This window comes from Eutrigla gurnardus, assembly GCF_963514095.1.
Source record: "Eutrigla gurnardus genome assembly, chromosome: 24".
Lineage (NCBI taxonomy): Eukaryota > Metazoa > Chordata > Actinopteri > Perciformes > Triglidae > Eutrigla > Eutrigla gurnardus.
The window spans coordinates 12,918,035-12,935,974 of record NC_139935.1 but is presented as its reverse complement, the minus strand read 5'-3'; the positions used below and the strand labels follow the sequence as shown (position 1 = coordinate 12,935,974).

The 17,940-nt window shown below is 44.3% G+C and overlaps 2 protein-coding genes across 2 annotated transcripts in view; both read left to right on the top strand.

Annotated features, from left to right (window-relative positions):
* LOC311010071 (uncharacterized protein) overlaps positions 1-17,940 on the top strand; it is a gene marked incomplete at both ends in the record, with an annotated part of 443,514 nt that overhangs the window by 187,299 nt on the left and 238,275 nt on the right. The window lies entirely within an intron of this gene.
* On the top strand, positions 1,552-16,053 carry LOC311010025 (scavenger receptor cysteine-rich type 1 protein M130-like; the record flags this gene model as incomplete). Its single annotated transcript, XM_084004507.1, has 10 exons — positions 1,552-1,615; positions 2,561-2,875; positions 2,969-3,256; positions 5,112-5,426; positions 5,520-5,804; positions 10,322-10,636; positions 10,730-10,813; positions 10,883-11,011; positions 11,762-12,091; positions 16,046-16,053. 10 exons carry the CDS (start codon positions 1,552-1,554, stop codon positions 16,051-16,053), a joined length of 2,133 nt encoding a protein of 710 aa, XP_083860633.1.

Below are 17,940 nucleotides of genomic sequence, written 5' to 3'. Positions count from 1 at the left end.
GGGGAAAAATGTAAGCGCGCTGTGTGACAGCGTGGGTTTTTTCCCCAACTGCTTTTGACATGCGTACCCCTTAAGCCTTTTTGTCACACCATGAGTACCCCTTCACTCATGCAATGACTATGCTGCACACATTCGTTAATTTATCCACATACCCCCTGCAGTTTGCTTGCTCACCTCAGGTGGTATATGTACCATATACCCCTTGTTGGGAATCACTGCCTTAAACGATCAATGTGCACTAGGAGACACAAACATTTTAACACTATGAGAAGCATTATGAAAAGTTCTCCCAAAATACTGTTAGGCTTATCAAAAGTATGATCTATTGACCGTAGGTCCCCGTCATACCACACACCAGCAGACGCCACCGCATCACAGACGGTGCAAAACAGCAAGCTTTTACTTCGTAAGGCAGACGCACGACAGTCACACAAACAGAATGAAGAATAAAGAAACAACCTGGCGGCAGCCACCGCGACAGTCACACAAATGCAATGAAGAATAAAGAATAAATAAACAACCTGGCGGCAGCAGCGTTGTAACTAGCCATGCACACAATTTGCACAGGTTACATTGCTATGCTAGGTTACGTGACTGCACTCGTAGGTGCCCAGAAGTGAGGAGTGAGAAAATACATTCTGTTCTATAGAAAGGGACCGTCCACCCCATCGCTCAGTAAGACTGTGCAAAACAGCATATTTCGTAAGGCCGACGCACGACAGTCACACAAACAAAATAAAGAATAAAGAAGCAACCCCGCGGTGGCACAACAGTCACACAAATACAACGAATAAAGAATAAATAAACAACCTGGCTGCGGCAGCGTTGTAGCTAGCCATGCACACCATGTAACCTAGCCTAGCCTACATTGCTAGGCTAGGTTACATGACTGGCAGTGAGCAGCACCAAAATAATATCCGACGGTCCGACATTAATTCATATCTGAGTGACAAGGTTAGACAGCACTTAACTTCGACAGAAGATCAATATTTCTTTCTCACACATAGATGTCTGATTTATAAACATTTTGCTGTTCATTAATTAATAGCTGAAGTTAACCTTGACTTACCGTCATGGCCGCCTCGTCCACCTGCTGTCGAGCATCTTCTCCTCCACTACCTGTTGATGCTGCTGCTGCAGATGTGGAGGCTCCATGTCCACGAGCAGCAAACATATCAGCTATTTTTAGGCATTTCGTAGCATCTGCCTGAAGGGCTGCTTTTTTCTGGTCCCTGGCTCTTTCAGCGCCACCCTTTCTTTTCTTCCCACTAGGGTCCATATTGCCCGTTTTCGATCTGCCTGCTAGCAGTGGCTAACCAACCAAGTCACCAACGGAGGCTGAGATGGAGGGGTAGGCGTAATTGGCCTGCCCCTCACCTCATTGGCCCAGGCTTCAATCAATCATGATAAAGGGCAGATCTGCCAGTTTAACTTGCATTAACTTTAATTGACGTTAATGTGGCCTGCATTGAAGTTAACGTGGCCTGCTACGTTAGACGCGAGTTTGGCATGAATAAATAAATAAATAAAAGGCTTCAGGCCACCGGGCATATGCCCGCCATGCCCTATGCCCAGTCCAGCGGTGCCGATGCCTGCTCCCCCTCTCCTCCCCGCAGTCCCTCCAACCCACCCAATCTGTCCCCACCCTCTAAGCCTTAGCATGATGAAATCAGAGTGTTGATGGAAAGAAAAAAAAAAAAAGGGAAACCACACACGCACTCCTAATGTAAATGATTATTGATTTATGAATGAAGTGATAGGTGGCTTATTTTTGGCGTATTGATTTTTTTTTTGGCCTGGCGGCAGGTCTCCTTGGCCTGGCGACCCGCCAGGCCTGTACAATGGTAGGGGAAACACTGCTGCTGAATGCACCAACATATCTGTATGAGAGAAACCTCCACGTGTGCTGCTTCAGGAGTCCTCTGGGCCGACCACCAAGCAGCCTGAAAGGACTCCTTCTTCAGCTCCACAGCTTTCTGAGCCGCTGGTTTCCACCAGCATGTTCTGTTTGTCCAGTGAACTGAACACTAAACTGAATACTATCCACATGCTGATTTCATCAGTACAAGTTTCTTTTACAGTATTACACACTGCACTCACGTTTCCATGGAAACGGTTCCTGTATTTGTATTCATGTAAAACGACTGTAAACCATGAAAGAATTCATACATGTTTTGAAGAGAACAACTATTCAACTGAGAAGCAACATAATCAGTTTTGATCAGCAAGATATGTTCAATCATTAATTGTGCAAATTGTAGATAATTGTACTCATTTGCATATATGTGCTAAAACATTTGCAATTTGTCTAAAAGAATGAGAAATGATAATCTGTTGTGAAGCAGTGGCCAGTGGTTTGGAGGTTTACGCATGTTGTTTAGAAAATATTCATTATCTTTTGAGAATTGTGGCAAAGCAATTAAGAAAAACTGTAAATGATGAACTGATGGTGGAATTGTTTTGAGTCCAGTTTGAATCACTGAATAGTTTCATGACATCTTTTTCTCTGGTGTCTGGTGTCTTTTCTCTCTCTCTATTTGATCTTCTATCATCTCTCCAGACTCTGTCAGGCTGCTGAATGGGACTAGTCTGTGCTCAGGCAGACTGGAGGTGAAGTCCAACCAGTCCAACCAGTGGTGGTCCTCAGTGTGTGAAGCTGACTTTGACCAGCAGGATGCAGAGGTGGTCTGTAGGGAGCTTGGCTGTGGGGCTCCTTCAGTCCTCCAGGGGGCGCTCTATGGAGACGTGGGGGCTCCAACGTGGACCAAAGAGTTCCAGTGTGGAGGCCATGAGTCTGCTCTCCTGGACTGTAGAAGCTCAGGCTCAGATAGAAACACCTGCTCACCTGGCAAAGCTGTTGGACTCACCTGCTCAGGTAGAAGAGGAGCTGCAGCTTTGATCTGGTTCATTTCTGTTCTCATCAAACTCACTTTGCTCTTTGACTGACGACTCTCTTCTTTCTGTTCAGAGCCTGATGATGTCAGGTTGGTGGGAGGAGCCAGTCGCTGTGCTGGAACACTGGAGGTGAGACAGGGAGACTGGAGACCAGTGTATGACTATGACTGGACCCTGAAGGAAGCAGCTGTTGCCTGTAGAGAGCTGGACTGTGGCTCTGCTGTTTCTGTAGGAGAGAGAGAGGAGTCCTCAAGAAGACCTGTGTGGAGGATCAGGTCTGACTGTGTTCATTCTGGATCCACTCTGAGGGAGTGTGCAAGATCACTCTCCTTTTCCTCCATCCTGAATCTCACCTGCTCAGGTAAGCCCCTCAGTGACATCATCTATGACATCATCTATGACAGCAGTGTTCCCAGTATGTTCCTTCCTCTGTCCCAGTGACAGTCAGTGGTTTCCACTGGACTGAACTGTAAAGTTCTCCAGGACAATGACGTCCTAGAATGTAGAGAAGTGGGCTGGTTTCTGGAAGCTTCAGACCCTCCATATTAGGGGTGGGAATCTCTTGGCACCTCACGATTCGATTATAAACCGATTCTCGATGCATCTTGATTAGGGTTGGGCACATATTTTTTCATAGACAATTTACGACCTGAGATTGCTAACGTTAGCCAGGCTGGTGACTCCACGACTCCGTGATGTGCTGAGCCTACTCCGTTCACCTTAGCGGCAAAGGGGAAGATGTCGGTGCAACAAAAGGAAGGTTTTACAAGTTGTTTCTTATTGTTTATTTGCTGTTCTGCACCAGGTTAGCCCATCAGTGGGAGCACGGTAACATGTTTACCTGCAGCATCATACACTCATGTGTAAATGTGTTTTCATGAGGTTTTCAAAAATAAAGCTCTCTTGAGGAAAGTGTACCCCTGTGAAAATGTATAAATAATTTATAATATTTATATTCAAGTTCATAGATTTGATATTTATATTGTAGGTGAAAACAGAAATTCATAGTAAAGTTCATAAAAAGTAAAACGTTCATAGAATTCAAATTGATGGAGAATGTCAGACTATTTCATTCAGAAAGACCGTTGGTTAGCTAGCTCATTTATAATATTCTAAACTTTTTTGACCCTGCCTCTTAAAAGAACCGGAATCAGAATCATTCAAATTCAAACTGTGACAACCTGGATCTGTGAATGGATCTGTCGCATCACACACACACACACACACACACACACACACACACACACACACACACGCACACACACACACACACACACACACACCCCTGGAAGACTGTTATTGCACTCACCCATTCACTCCGCTCGCCCCGGCATTTTTTTTAAATACGCCCACAGCGTCCGAGAAAGTACGGCAGTATAATCCCATTTTCACGTCTGATCACCCGCATGCAGCCGCTCCGGTTCACACACCATCTCAATCCGTTTTCGTTCTCCCGCCGGTCCATTCATTTCACCATTGCACTGCTCATCTGTTACGAGAAGCCGGTCATCATCTCACGCCAGACATCCAGCAGCCAAACCCGGAAGACAAGTGAGTCGACTGGACTGGACTGACGTCAGACTGACGGACTGACAGGACAGTGACAGTGAATGAGAGTGTGAGTGAGTACAACTTTTCTTTTATTTTGAAGGCTTTTGGAACAAATGTGCTGGTTGTTTTGAGGAATCGTTTTTTTCTTTTTCCCTCTTTTTGTTCTTTGTTTTTTCACAAAGACGGACTGTTGGAAAAAAAACCCTGAGTGGAATTTTGAGGTGGATTTTTTTTCCTTTGGTGTGGAATTTCTGGGAGAGAATTGGGGAGTTTTTGCATTTGTGGTTATAATATACGATTTTGCATTGAAACTGATATGAGTGTGTGTGTTTTTTTTCCCCTTGTGTGTCATTTAATGTGCAGGGTGTTTGTATTAATTTCTATCATCCTTTGTGTGGGTTTGAGGTAAAACAAACAAATGAACAAATCAAATAACTAAAACAAACAAACCAAATCAAATAAATACAGAAAATAGAACCAAGACTAACTGACTGACGCATCTTAAATGCCAGGAGAGAGACCTGTCAGACCTGTGACATCATGATGAACTGATGGTGGAATTGTTTTGAGTCCAGTTTGAATCACTGAATAGTTTCATGACATCTTTTTCTCTGGTGTCTGGTGTCTTTTCTCTCTCTCTATTTGATCTTCTATCATCTCTCCAGACTCTGTCAGGCTGCTGAATGGGACTAGTCTGTGCTCAGGCAGACTGGAGGTGAAGTCCAACCAGTCCAACCAGTGGTGGTCCTCAGTGTGTGAAGCTGACTTTGACCAGCAGGATGCAGAGGTGGTCTGTAGGGAGCTTGGCTGTGGGGATCCTTCAGTCCTCCAGGGGGCGCTCTATGGAGACGTGGGGGCTCCAACGTGGACCAAAGAGTTCCAGTGTGGAGGCCATGAGTCTGCTCTCCTGGACTGTAGAAGCTCAGGCTCAGATAGAAACACCTGCTCACCTGGCAAAGCTGTTGGACTCACCTGCTCAGGTAGAAGAGGAGCTGCAGCTTTGATCTGGTTCATTTCTGTTCTCATCAAACTCACTTTGCTCTTTGACTGACGACTCTCTTCTTTCTGTTCAGAGCCTGATGTCAGGTTGGTGGGAGGAGCCAGTCGCTGTGCTGGAACACTGGAGGTGAGACAGGGAGACTGGAGACCAGTGGAAGGTGATGACTGGACCCTGAAGGGAGCAGCTGTTGCCTGTAGAGAGCTGGACTGTGGCTCTGCTGTTTCTGTAGGATGGAGAGAGGAGTCCTCAGACAGACCTGTGTGGTGGATCAGGTCTGACTGTGTTCATTCTGGATCCACTCTGAGGGAGTGTGCAACATCATTCTCCTCTTCCTCCATCCTGAATCTCACCTGCTCAGGTAAGCCCCTCAGTGACATCATCTATGACATCATCTATGACAGCAGTGTTCCCAGTATGTTCCTTCCTCGGTCCCAGTGACAGTCAGTGGGACTGTCTGTCTGTCTGTCAGACCTGTGACATCACTTCCTGTTTTGAGGGTCCATCTTGTTGAACGGAGGGTAAATGTGACCTTTCATCTCTCGTCCCTCATTTCCATCTAAAGTCTTACCAAACTCCTTTCAGTAGAGAACTACAAACAGGAAGTAGGACCATATAACAGCTGTGCTCAGGTCATTTCACTGGTTTCCAGTCCATTTTAGAATTTATTTGTTCATGTTAATGGTGTTTTTAAGACCCTACATGGTCTGGGACCCCAATATCTCTCTGACAGGCTTGTGAGGTACCAAGCAGCCAGACCTCTCAGGTGGTCTAGAACAGGCCGTCTGGTTATTCCCCGGCTCTCCAGGAAAACTGGTGAAAGTGCCTTTATCTTTTCATCATGGTGGGTGAGCCCCGATGCTGTCGTCCTTTAAAACTAAACTGGAAACATTCCTTTCTAGCGGCACCGTCCAGGGGCCCGTTCCAGAAAGCAGGCTCAACCAACTCTGAACTGAACCCTGAACTCTGAGTCGACCAACTCTGAGTTTTCTGTTCCAGAACAGCTGTTCTGAATTAGTTCAGTCAACTCTGAGGATGTAAACTCTGAGTTACACGCGTGCCTGCCGACTCTATAAAGCCATCATCAATGGAGCTCCGATACTACGAATCACCATGGCAACCGGGAGAGAGTAAGAGATATTACTGAGTGTTTATGTAGAAAACGAGGTCATCCTTAGAAAGCGGAGCAACGTAACTGCATCAAAATAGAGACAGTTGGCGTGGCAGATAATCACTGCCTGACTTAATGTGTATAACTGAATGAAACAGTCGATTGATCTAAAGGTGATAAGTCTTTACTTACAGTCCCACAGCGTGACACTGGTGTAACAGTTAGCAACGCTGCCTACGGTTCAGGCGACAGAGGTTCAACTCCCGTGGTTCACAAAGTAGCGCAGTGAGCAAATAATCATTTTCATATCGGTGTAATCCCCCCAGGCACAAAAAGAAAGTGGCTGCAGCTGAAAATTAAGCATAAGAATATTGCACAAATATGTAGACTAAGGCATATGATTTTAATCATATTTCACATATTAAACAGTAAATATAAGCGGCTATTTCAACAAAGAAATGTCCTTTTTCAGAAAACTCCCGTTCGCAAAAAATCTAGAGCTCAGCAAAGAATCTGGATTATGTCCACGATATGAAATGTTGAAAATGTCGGAGAATATTGTTTAGATATGTGATCGGTAGGAAAAACGGTAATTTCCTTCTAAGTAATCAAAATCCTCTCCCGACGTAAAGCTGCTAGAATCACTTTTATTTCCATATCGATGGTTGACGAGGAAAGGACGGACATTGTTTTCAGTTGGTTCAGATTTCGGAAAAAGGCAGACATGTAGGAGAAACTCAGGGTTTGTTGAAGCAAACCTGCCAGCGAGCAGGTTAGGTTCACAGAGTTGGTTACTATGGTAACTGACCTAAAGGTTGAGTTCACTCTCTTTCTGGAACGGAAAACTCAGAGTTTCCCTCTTCTCAGGGTTAACAAACTCAGAGTTTCAGGAAAACCTGCTTTCTGGAACGAGCCCCAGGAGTCTGGTTGAAGGTCTGGATTATTACTTTTATTGTGTTCTTTCTTTTTATTGGTTTTAACCTACATGTCACCTGTTGCTTTTACTATTCTTTATTTATCCTTTATCTTTTTATTGACTTGTCTTATATATTCTAACTAGTTGGTTGCTTCTTTTCATGTATTTTTACTCCTACTTTGTAAAGAATTTGATTCACATGAATCATTTAACACATCTGGTGCTTTTATGCAAGGACCTACAGACACCCTGTGCTCAAAGAAAATATCCTCAGTAATAATGAGACATGGGATGGCTCTAATTCATTTCTTGACCTGAACCTTTAGCCAGGCCCAGCTCCATCTGCACCTCAGCCCTGACGCTAGCTGTGCTACATAGATAGCGTCTTCCTCTTTGAGCTCTCATTCTGGAAAAGAAGTGTCCAGATTAAGGATCGACCGATATGGATTTTTTAGGGCCGATGCCGATACCGATTTTCTGATCATCAGTCTTGGCCGATGACCGATACGGCCTGCCAATTTTCTTGAGCCGATATTTGGAGCCAATATTACTTTTGCTCCCTCAATTTACATGTTAAAAATGACACTGATTACAAATATTACAAGTGTCAATTTAAGATGGAATATGTATTGAACTTAAAAAAGGTGAGGTAGAACAAGAACAAGTAGAACAATATTGAACAAATATTAACAGCAGGTGAGGTAGAACAAGTAAAGTGCTGAAAGAGTGTCAGCCAGTGCTGCAGGAGTCGTCTCGCTGAAATGCTGCCACACTGGATTGGTTTTCTGAGTCTCTGCCATTTCTTTAAAAAGAATCAACAAAAGCACATATCAGTGTCAATCTCTTGTGCAATCATCTTACATTAATATCACCCACATTATGTTTGCATCATATGAAAGGTGGATATGGTGAACTTTACAAGGGGAAAGGCTTCCACATCTACAACACAGTCTTGATGCATTGCTTGCTGACATATTATTAAACAGATATAATCAGATCACTAAATGACTTTTGTCAACACATTTTAATAATTTACGAAAACAATAAACCTGAAAGCCATCAAAATAAAATGCTCTATTTGTAATTTAAGACTGCCATGTTTTTTTTCTACACAAAATAAAATGAGCATGTCTTCGGCTACTAGGCAACACCTAGTATGCAGAGACAACACACTAATAATAATAGGTCTGAACGAAAATGCAAAAAAAAAAAAAAAAGCTGCCAGCAACCTCAGAACATTAAGTAGCAGAGGAAAGTAACTTGATGTCAGATGCACATTAAACAACAGACTGTTTCTGTTCTAAACTGCACAACGTTAACATGGATACATATTCAACAAAGTATATAAACATTCTCTCAAAGGTAACGCTCTCCGTCAGTCAGCTCATATATGGCTGCGAGACGTGTGTCCCACGCATGCGCACACAAACACACCATGCACCCAACCTTCCCAATCTTACTTTATTTTACGAAAATAGTTCACCGAAACGTGTTTCTGAAAACATTTTAGGCGAGAAATAAGCTATGCAGTTGCTGAATCTGTCTTTATTTTAGATCGACAATGCTCAGTTTAAAAAAAAAGCTTGCGGGAGGCGCCGTCTCTCGAAACTCGCCGCGATGGCATTACAGGGCTTCTTACATAGACAATGAATGGAAACGTCCCGCTCCGGGAAAAACGATCAGCCAAAACAGCAGTCCGCATCGGCCGACACCGATACGTTCAAAAAATGTACAAATCGGCCGATAGTATCGGTCAGCCGATAGTCCAGTCCCTAGTCCAGATATTATGTGCTGGGTCAGCGCTCCTTCTTCATAATGACCTCTGAACTGACGTTGATTGTAGGCTAACGTTAATACACAATTCAGTCACGTTAGCTGACGTGCTAACTAGCTGACCAGCTTTCCATTATAAACTTGTTGGAAAAGGTAACGTTAGGAAAAAGGAATCACGACACACTTAAACTTCATTAAACATTAAACAGCGTATTATATCGTTGGCAGATAACGAGACTTTCCTCAAAGCGAGTATCATTGAAAAGTGAAGAAGACGACGATGCTGTTATCTTGACGTTCCACCAAAGATATTTTATTGTGAAGGAGATCACACTCTGAAACGCCAATAGTCTCACTCCAGTCTATGTGAAATTATGCCAACGACCCCCCCCCCCCCCCCCACCTTTGGATCAACACGAATGACATATTTGGACTGAAAACGGTGAATTTTGCCCAAAAATATTCTATTCAATGCATTATGTAAAACACATTCTGTTGTATTAAAATATATCAAAATATTGGTTGGAACAAGTCCGTCTTTCCCAAACTTTGGTTGTGACTTGTCCTTATCGTCCCGATGCAAACTTCCGCCCTCGTGCACACATCAAACTGTGCAGCTCTAATGTGATCATCACAGGTTAGCGGCTGCATGAGGACCATGAGGGAGAACATGGACGTCCCCACTATTCTGCAACAGCAGTGCTGTGTGAAGAGAGTGCAACACATTTCTTTGTCACACGGCTGATATGGTGTTAACGTGGCACAGTTGGTGTCTCCCTGCCTTATTACGTGGAGCATCCACAGTTAGTGAAGTGTTGTGTTGTCTGCTTGTGGACCTCGGTGTCACAGTGGGACAGAGACCACATCAGCTTCACCCTTAAGCCACGAGGACACGGGAATGTGATGGAACATGGCTGCAGGCTGTGGTGTTGTAACCATGTGTTCTGGTGTTCATGATGAACTGATGGTGGAATTGTTTTGAGTCCAGTTTGAATCACTGAATAGTTTCATGACATCTTTTTCTCTGGTGTCTGGTGTCTTTTCTCTCTCTCTATTTGATCTTCTATTATCTCTCCAGACTCTGTCAGGCTGCTGAATGGGACTAGTCTGTGCTCAGGCAGACTGGAGGTGAAGTCCAACCAGTCCAACCAGTGGTGGTCCTCAGTGTGTGAAGCTGACTTTGACCAGCAGGATGCAGAGGTGGTCTGTAGGGAGCTTGGCTGTGGGGCTCCTTCAGTCCTCCAGGGGGCGCTCTATGGAGACGTGGGGGCTCCAACGTGGACCAAAGAGTTCCAGTGTGGAGGCCATGAGTCTGCTCTCCTGGACTGTAGAAGCTCAGGCTCAGATAGAAACACCTGCTCACCTGGCAAAGCTGTTGGACTCACCTGCTCAGGTAGAAGAGGAGCTGCAGCTTTGATCTGGTTCATTTCTGTTCTCATCAAACTCACTTTGCTCTTTGACTGACGACTCTCTTCTTTCTGTTCAGAGCCTGTCAGGTTGGTGGGAGGAGCCAGTCGCTGTGCTGGAACACTGGAGGTGAGACAGGGAGACTGGAGACCAATGGATGGCGGTGGCTGGACCCTGAAGGAAGCAGCTGTTGCCTGTAGAGAGCTGGACTGTGGCTCTGCTGTTTCTGTAGGATGGAGAGAGGAGTCCTCAGACAGACCTGTGTGGTGGATCTGGTCTGACTGTGTTCATTCTGGATCCACTCTGAGGGAGTGTGCAGGATCAGATTCCTCTTCCTCCATCCTGAATCTCACCTGCTCAGGTAAGCCCCTCAGTGACATCATCTATGACATCATCTATGACAGCAGTGTTCCCAGTATGTTCCTTCCTCTGTCCCAGTGACAGTCAGTGGTTTCCACTGGACTGAACTGTAAAGTTCTCCAGGACAATGACGTCCTAGAATGTAGAGAAGTGGGCTGGTTTCTGGAAGCTTCAGACCCTCCATAGACTGCTGAGCTTCACCTGGCAGACTTGTGACATCACTTCCTGTTTCCACAGCGTATCTTGATCTCATTCTAATATTTAACGCTAGATTATGGGCTGTAAGTCTCATGTTGTGCAATAAAAGTTTTCAAACATATCTTTTGTGTTTGATAATAATAATAACCATAATTATAATGACAATAATAAAGGTTATTTATAGCACTTATCAAAACAAGTAGTTACATCATGCTTTATGAGGCAGACATCAAGAGAGGAAAGGGGAGAATAAAATGCAACATACACACATTTCCAGATATTTATGAACAAATATGAATAAATCCAAATGAATTCTTAAAAAATATATCAATCTGAACGTGTTCACAAACTACAGGTAGCATCTAACAGGATGTAACTGTTTCTATGACTTCCTGTGACGTCTATGAAGGCTGCTGGAAAGTGTTGGACTGCACGGCAGCTTTTAGGCTCCGCCTCCTGCTGCTGCCGCCTGATCTCGTCTACTCTCCAGGCGAGGAGCAGTTCATCTCCAACGAGCCTCATGTGACCGTTCATCATCTCTCTGTCTTTACAGACCTGCTGCTGCAGCCAAACATCTCCGTGTCCTCCTCCATGGACGGGGTCTCCGAGGCCCAGCAGCAGGGGTTTCAGGCGTTCAGGCGCTCCACCTTCATCGTCTTCTGCTCCGTCCAGCCACAGTACCCAGGAGGCTCCTTCCAGCTCACCTTCACCTCCTCCAACTCAGCACACAACTACACCCAGCCAGCTGTCAATCACACTGCCCACTTCCTGTTTCCTGCTGCAGAGCCCGCCCACCAGGGACGCTACAGCTGTGTTTATCACGTCCATGTTCTTTCTCATAACTTCTCCTCTGAGAGCCGTCTGCTCTCTGTCACTGTCGTAGGTAAGCTGACTGTTCAATTCCTGATTAGCACGACTGGAAGAAGTGAAATGTAATAATATTCTTTTAGATTTAGGTTTAATCCCACAGACACAAAAAGAATGTGGCTGCAGCTGAAAATGAAGCAGAAGAATATTGTGCAAACAGGCAGCCTAAGACATATGGTTTTAATCTGATGCCAGATTGCCAGTCTGCCCATGCTCGGCAATAAACTCCTTTCTGATTCTGATTCTGAACATCGTGTCCCGACGTCAGGCTGCTCCAATCAATGTGCTTCCATATCTATTAGGTGGAAGTTTAGGTTCACTGTCTTTGTGGAACAGAGGACCCAGAGTGTCCCTCTTCTCAGGCTTAACAAACTCAGAGTTTAACTAAACCTGCTTTCTGGAATCCAGCCCTGATCTAGTGAACAAAGTGAAACCAGGTCTGTAAATGGTGACAGCAAACAATGGACTGGAGGACAGAATGCCAGGTCCCTAGTTTGTGTTGAATGGCAGCTGTTGGAGTCATGATGAGTCATGTGATGACTGTCCATGTGTTTGATCATCAGATCTGAGACCTGTCATCATCAGATTGGTCACCGTGCCGCTGATTCTGCTGTCGGCGCAGGTCGGCCTTTACTTCTACTGTAAGGTACTGACACATGTCTGTTGTTGAGAGCACTGACTCAGTCTGTGTTCATTGACCTGGAGAGAGGAGCCATGCAGGAAGTCACATGTCTGTGTGCTGTCACGTCTCTCCAGGCCAGCAGGGGGCAGAAGCCGGGCAGACGGGAGGACATGGAGCCGGATTACTACAACCTGGGCGTTGGTGCAGCTGAAGGAGGGCCGACTGAACAGGAAGGAGCTCGGGGAGCAGAGTAGCACCTCCAAGGAGCTCCTCTCACATCCACATGGGTTTCTAACACACCGACACCAGCTCATGTTCATACGCATGTTCCTCTGGAAATATGACTCATCACATTTCTACTATATTGTTATTACTCTGGACATGAAAAGATGTCCATGTTGAAGTGGGGGGTTTGGAGCTAGGTGCTATCTCTGAAGCGTGAGGATCTGCTGGTGATGCTTCTGTACCTCTTCCCTGATGGTAAAAGAGTGAACAGGTGATGTGCTGGGTGGGAGGGGTCAGTGGGGAGCTGTTCTACTTCACCCTGGTAAGCACCCTGCCGCTTTCCTGATGTTTTGATGGTGGAGCAGCCTTCTGACATCATGCTCTGAGATTGAAAAGGGGGGACCAGCCAACCTAGGGTGGGGAGACTGAGAGAGCTGGTCTGAGCTTCACTGGACTCCAATCTACAGTAGAAATGACACAATTACAATCCCATCTCCACATTAATAACCTGTTTGAGCCCCTCCAGTCTGGTGTTCTCCACTGGCTTACCATCTAGAAGGCACTCCACCATCTCGCCCCCATCATCTCCCTGACCTCACCCCCCCCTACCAACCCTCGCGGGCCCTCAGATCCACATCAGCCGGTCTCCTCTCCATCCACAAATCCAACCTCTGCAGCTTCGGGGACAGAGCCTTCTCCAGGGCAGCTCCCAGGCTCTGGGACTCCCTTCCCCAAACCATCGGTGATTCTGAGTCCCTCACCATATTCCAGTCCCGCCTCCAAACCCATCTTCTTTTTTTCATTGTTTTGTCTGATGGTCTGTTTATCTCTTGTCTGTAAAGCGTGTTTGGGTTCAGAAAAGCGTGATATAAATTGAATGTGTTATTATTATTATTAGAAATCCTTCAGCCTCTCAGGAAGGGGGGCTCACATGATGCTTGGTCTTGTAGTTAGTGATTGTGTGCCGGCCCTGCCAAACCCCCTTAAAGTCATGGACTTGGAGCTTGTTTTCAGGTGTGACTCTAGAAGTGGCTTCAGCTGTTTGAGCTGCCTTTTGAAGTTGCTATTTAAGGAGTTTGTATTGGTCTTTGTCGCCACATTGAAATGCAGCATTTGTCTCACTGCATAGGTGCCTTACTTCCTTGTTGAAGCGAGGCTTGTTGTTGCTATGGTAACAGGTTTCTTAATGGAGACGTGGTTGAAATCTCCCAGCACCAGGACTGCAGAGTCCTGTTGGAGGTCCCAGAGACTGTTTTCACACCGACTTCATCTGTTAGTCACGTCATGACTTCACGTCAGCGCCCCCTTGTGGTTCACATGGTTCATTGTTGTTGTGAAGTCGATTTGGGCAGCAGGACACAATTAGCTGAAGAGAATCACAATGAACAGCTTATTTTTGTGATGAACCAATTTTCATATTTCATAAGAATTCTGCTTCATTTTGTACATAAAGTGTTGACTTAATGTTGTACTTTATAAACAAGTATTTGATTTTGTATTTCAGGATTTTACTCTTATTAATCATTTTGCTAATTTCATAACAATTGTACTTGATTTTGCTATTTTTCATAAGTTTTGAGCTCATTTGACTTAGTTTAAGGAATGTTGTTGTTTATCGTGACTTTTTATTCATGACGATGTTTTATATGATGAGAAGAGAAAGCAAAAAGCAAAATGAAACAAAAATACCAAAAAACTAACAAATATGAGGCCATGGGATGATCAGTAAATCCAAGTAAATTTGAAAAAGTCTGTATATAGAATAATGATGAAGCATCTGTCTCAGGGAGTTTGCTCATTTTTCTACTGAACAGATTTTGATGAGAAATATGGTCATAACTAAGCAAACAATCTGAATAAACATAAGAAACATATGCAGCAGGTCGATGCAGTTGAAGTAGAACATTGAAATCTTGACTTTGTATATTTGTTTTGGAATTACAATCGACCACAAATCTCTCATTTCATGTTTCTATGTTCCATTTTCTGCCTATATTTGATTTCTAGACTATTTCATGTGGTACGTTGTGGTTTTGAAGTGCTGTGATTTAGTTTTGGACACATTTAAGGAGTTTTGTTGGAGGAGCCTGAGATCTGTTCAGCGTGTTGGTTTGTTTGAGATTTGTGAAGACAGACTAAAGAGAAGACAGCCTACAGACTTCACTATTTATTCACAATTCTATCATGAAGTCAAAGCAAGAGCTCAAGGACTGTTTATGTTTGGAAAAAGCTGGTGCATGGCAGTGATAGTAGTCCCAGTGTTTGGACTTAAAACCAGATGCATGAATCACCCAGGTGTTCATGCGGATGGTAATCTATGGTCCAGTGAACTAGCAGTGCTAGCAGGCTGAGTGTAACGGTAAGGCTCACATCATCAACAGTGTTCCAGTCAATAGAACGGAGCAAAGCTCCCCATAGTACAAGAATAACATGGAACAGGGCTCTTAGTGGTGAAGTCCAACATGGAGGAATCCTCACATCCAACGACTGCTCCTCTGGAATCTTTGTGCAAATGTAAATAAATACATATATATTACATCATGTGATGTATCTGTCTGTTTTTTCACGTGACACACTCTGAAATGAACGGCTACATGTTGCCACATTTAGCTCTTAACGGTTAAAAAAGTGGTGAGTATTTAAAAGTCACTTTTTACCATATTTACAGCAATATTTGTGAACTTTGTCATATTGTTTGTTTTTGTGTTCCAGCTGAGAGCAAATAGCTGACGAGTTGGCAGAGAGCATTCTGGGACCAAACAGTTCCTCCAAACAAAAGTCTAAAGTCTGTCTCCGTTTCCGATTGGTCTCTTTAATGTTGTAAAGAAATGTTTGACTCCAACGTGTCAAATCATTGTTCTCAATCACTTTGCCAGTTTTTAAATTCAAGTAGTTTCACGTCATCATGTGATCAGTCTTGGACCACTTTGAGTGGTATCTATCATTTATAAATATAATATTAAAGAATAAATAATGGCAGTAATAAGATAAAAAGACACTGGTGATGGTATTTTCAGTTTACTGAGATGGGGTCCGACTCCCTGTGGTGTCCTGCTTTTTATTATTATAATTATTGTTATTATTGCTATATATACTGTCTAATATGTGTGCAATGGTCCACAGGACTGTAGTTGAAACAGTGATTGACTTTAGAATGATTCTGTATGGATCCGTCAGTCTGCACTTCATGTCAGCACAACCGTATGAAAGCATCCCATAAAGGTCACATGTTGCCATGACAACAACGGAGAAATGACCAGACGGGCGACATCTTGGGCCAAATGCCAATGTCCCCCCTAAGGTCTAAGACCTGAACCCTCAGGGACCTAACGTGAACGCGCATCAAAGTGCGTGAGTGCGTGAGTCCGTGAGGGGGGACGTCGGGATTGGGCCTTTGTTTCGATGCTAGCTAGCTACACAAGTAGCCGTTAAAGGAGTGGAACTGAACAACTCCACCCAAACACCACGGAGGCACACTGGCCAATCACAGCGCAGCAGGGTGAGCCTAGGCGGAAGTTGGCGGGGCCAAAACGTCCGTGCGGGAAACGGTGGCTCCAGGCCATAGTTCGTTGTCCGGAATGTGTAGCGGAGTGTTTTCTCCAACGTTTCACCGGACTGAATATGGAGAAGACAACATGGCGTCTGAAGCCGGTGGCCGCACGTATTCCTGTGAGGCCGAGGAGAGGACATTCAGACTTGGCCTTGGACGCTAACAAACGGACCGGAAGCAGCGGAAGGTAAACAAGACGTTGTACTTCTCTGCGGGGTTCTTTCCGTTAACTCGTCACACGCTTCTATTAACGACGGTTCAACACGTAGTGACGGAGAAACCAAACCTTACTGAACCACTGAATCAATACGAAGCAATGTGTGGAAACGTTCAGTGTTTGGATCCAGTTAAATATGGCGACATCTGCTGGCCAATGTTTGACATTACATGGAACAAGTCAAAGATGCATAATAGTAAGGCCCTGTTCTGTATGTGTGACCTTGTTGATTTTGCTCTGCTGCTATGAACTTAGACGAGACCGGTTGGATGGACCACTGGACTTGTTTATTGCTGCAACTGAAACATGGGAACAACACACAACCAGCGTGTCAATGAAAGATGTCAGTCTGTTCCTCGAACCACAGCGTAACGTTACTCGCTTCTGCACAGTGATCGTATAGTGATAACATTTTCTAGCATACTTGAAAATAAAATATAAAACACAAAAGATCATAATGGCCTGCATTTGTAACGGGTTGTAAATAGTCTGTTAAAATGCCTGCATAAATGGGGACAGTGCCATCTGCTGGTGTCAATGTTGCATTGCGGCACAGGGTTAAAAGAAGTGACTTATGGGTAATCCACAGCAGAACGTGTGGAAACTGCTGCGGTAAGTCACATGCTAAACGCTGCAGGGATAATTGCAAGCTAAAGTGCCATAAATACGGTGGCCCAGAGGTGTCAGGCCAAATACAAAAGTCACAACACAAATACAAAAGCCACAACGGAAGTGACCTCAAACACATCTCATACTACATTTTTTTTTTTTTTTTCACTTTATTGACATCTCGTTCTCATCTTCTCTCACATAACTGAATCGATTTCGGTTCTAGCTCCCATTTAATGGACATTACTTATCAAAATATAAAGCATGATTAGGATTACACTTAATTAAATATTTCAAAATATTTTTTCAGTCAAACTACCATTGTCAAATGTTTTCTACAGTTTTTTATATATGCGCGCTCTCGCTTTCTTCCTCTTACCTGAGTAGCTGCTTTCACTCGCCATGGATTGCAACTATTAAGCAGCTTTTATCGATCATTAATGTTCATAGATTGTATTATTCCTCTGACCACGGAACACCAGCACCTTCACCGCGGAGACGACGGAGGAAATCGGCCGTCGGAGGAGCTACATTATTCACATACACGGAATTTGGATTTCCCTCTGAAGTAAGTAATATCACTTATCTGGTTTAAATAAGTTCTTCTATTATTTGATTATGAATAGACAGGCATATGCATGC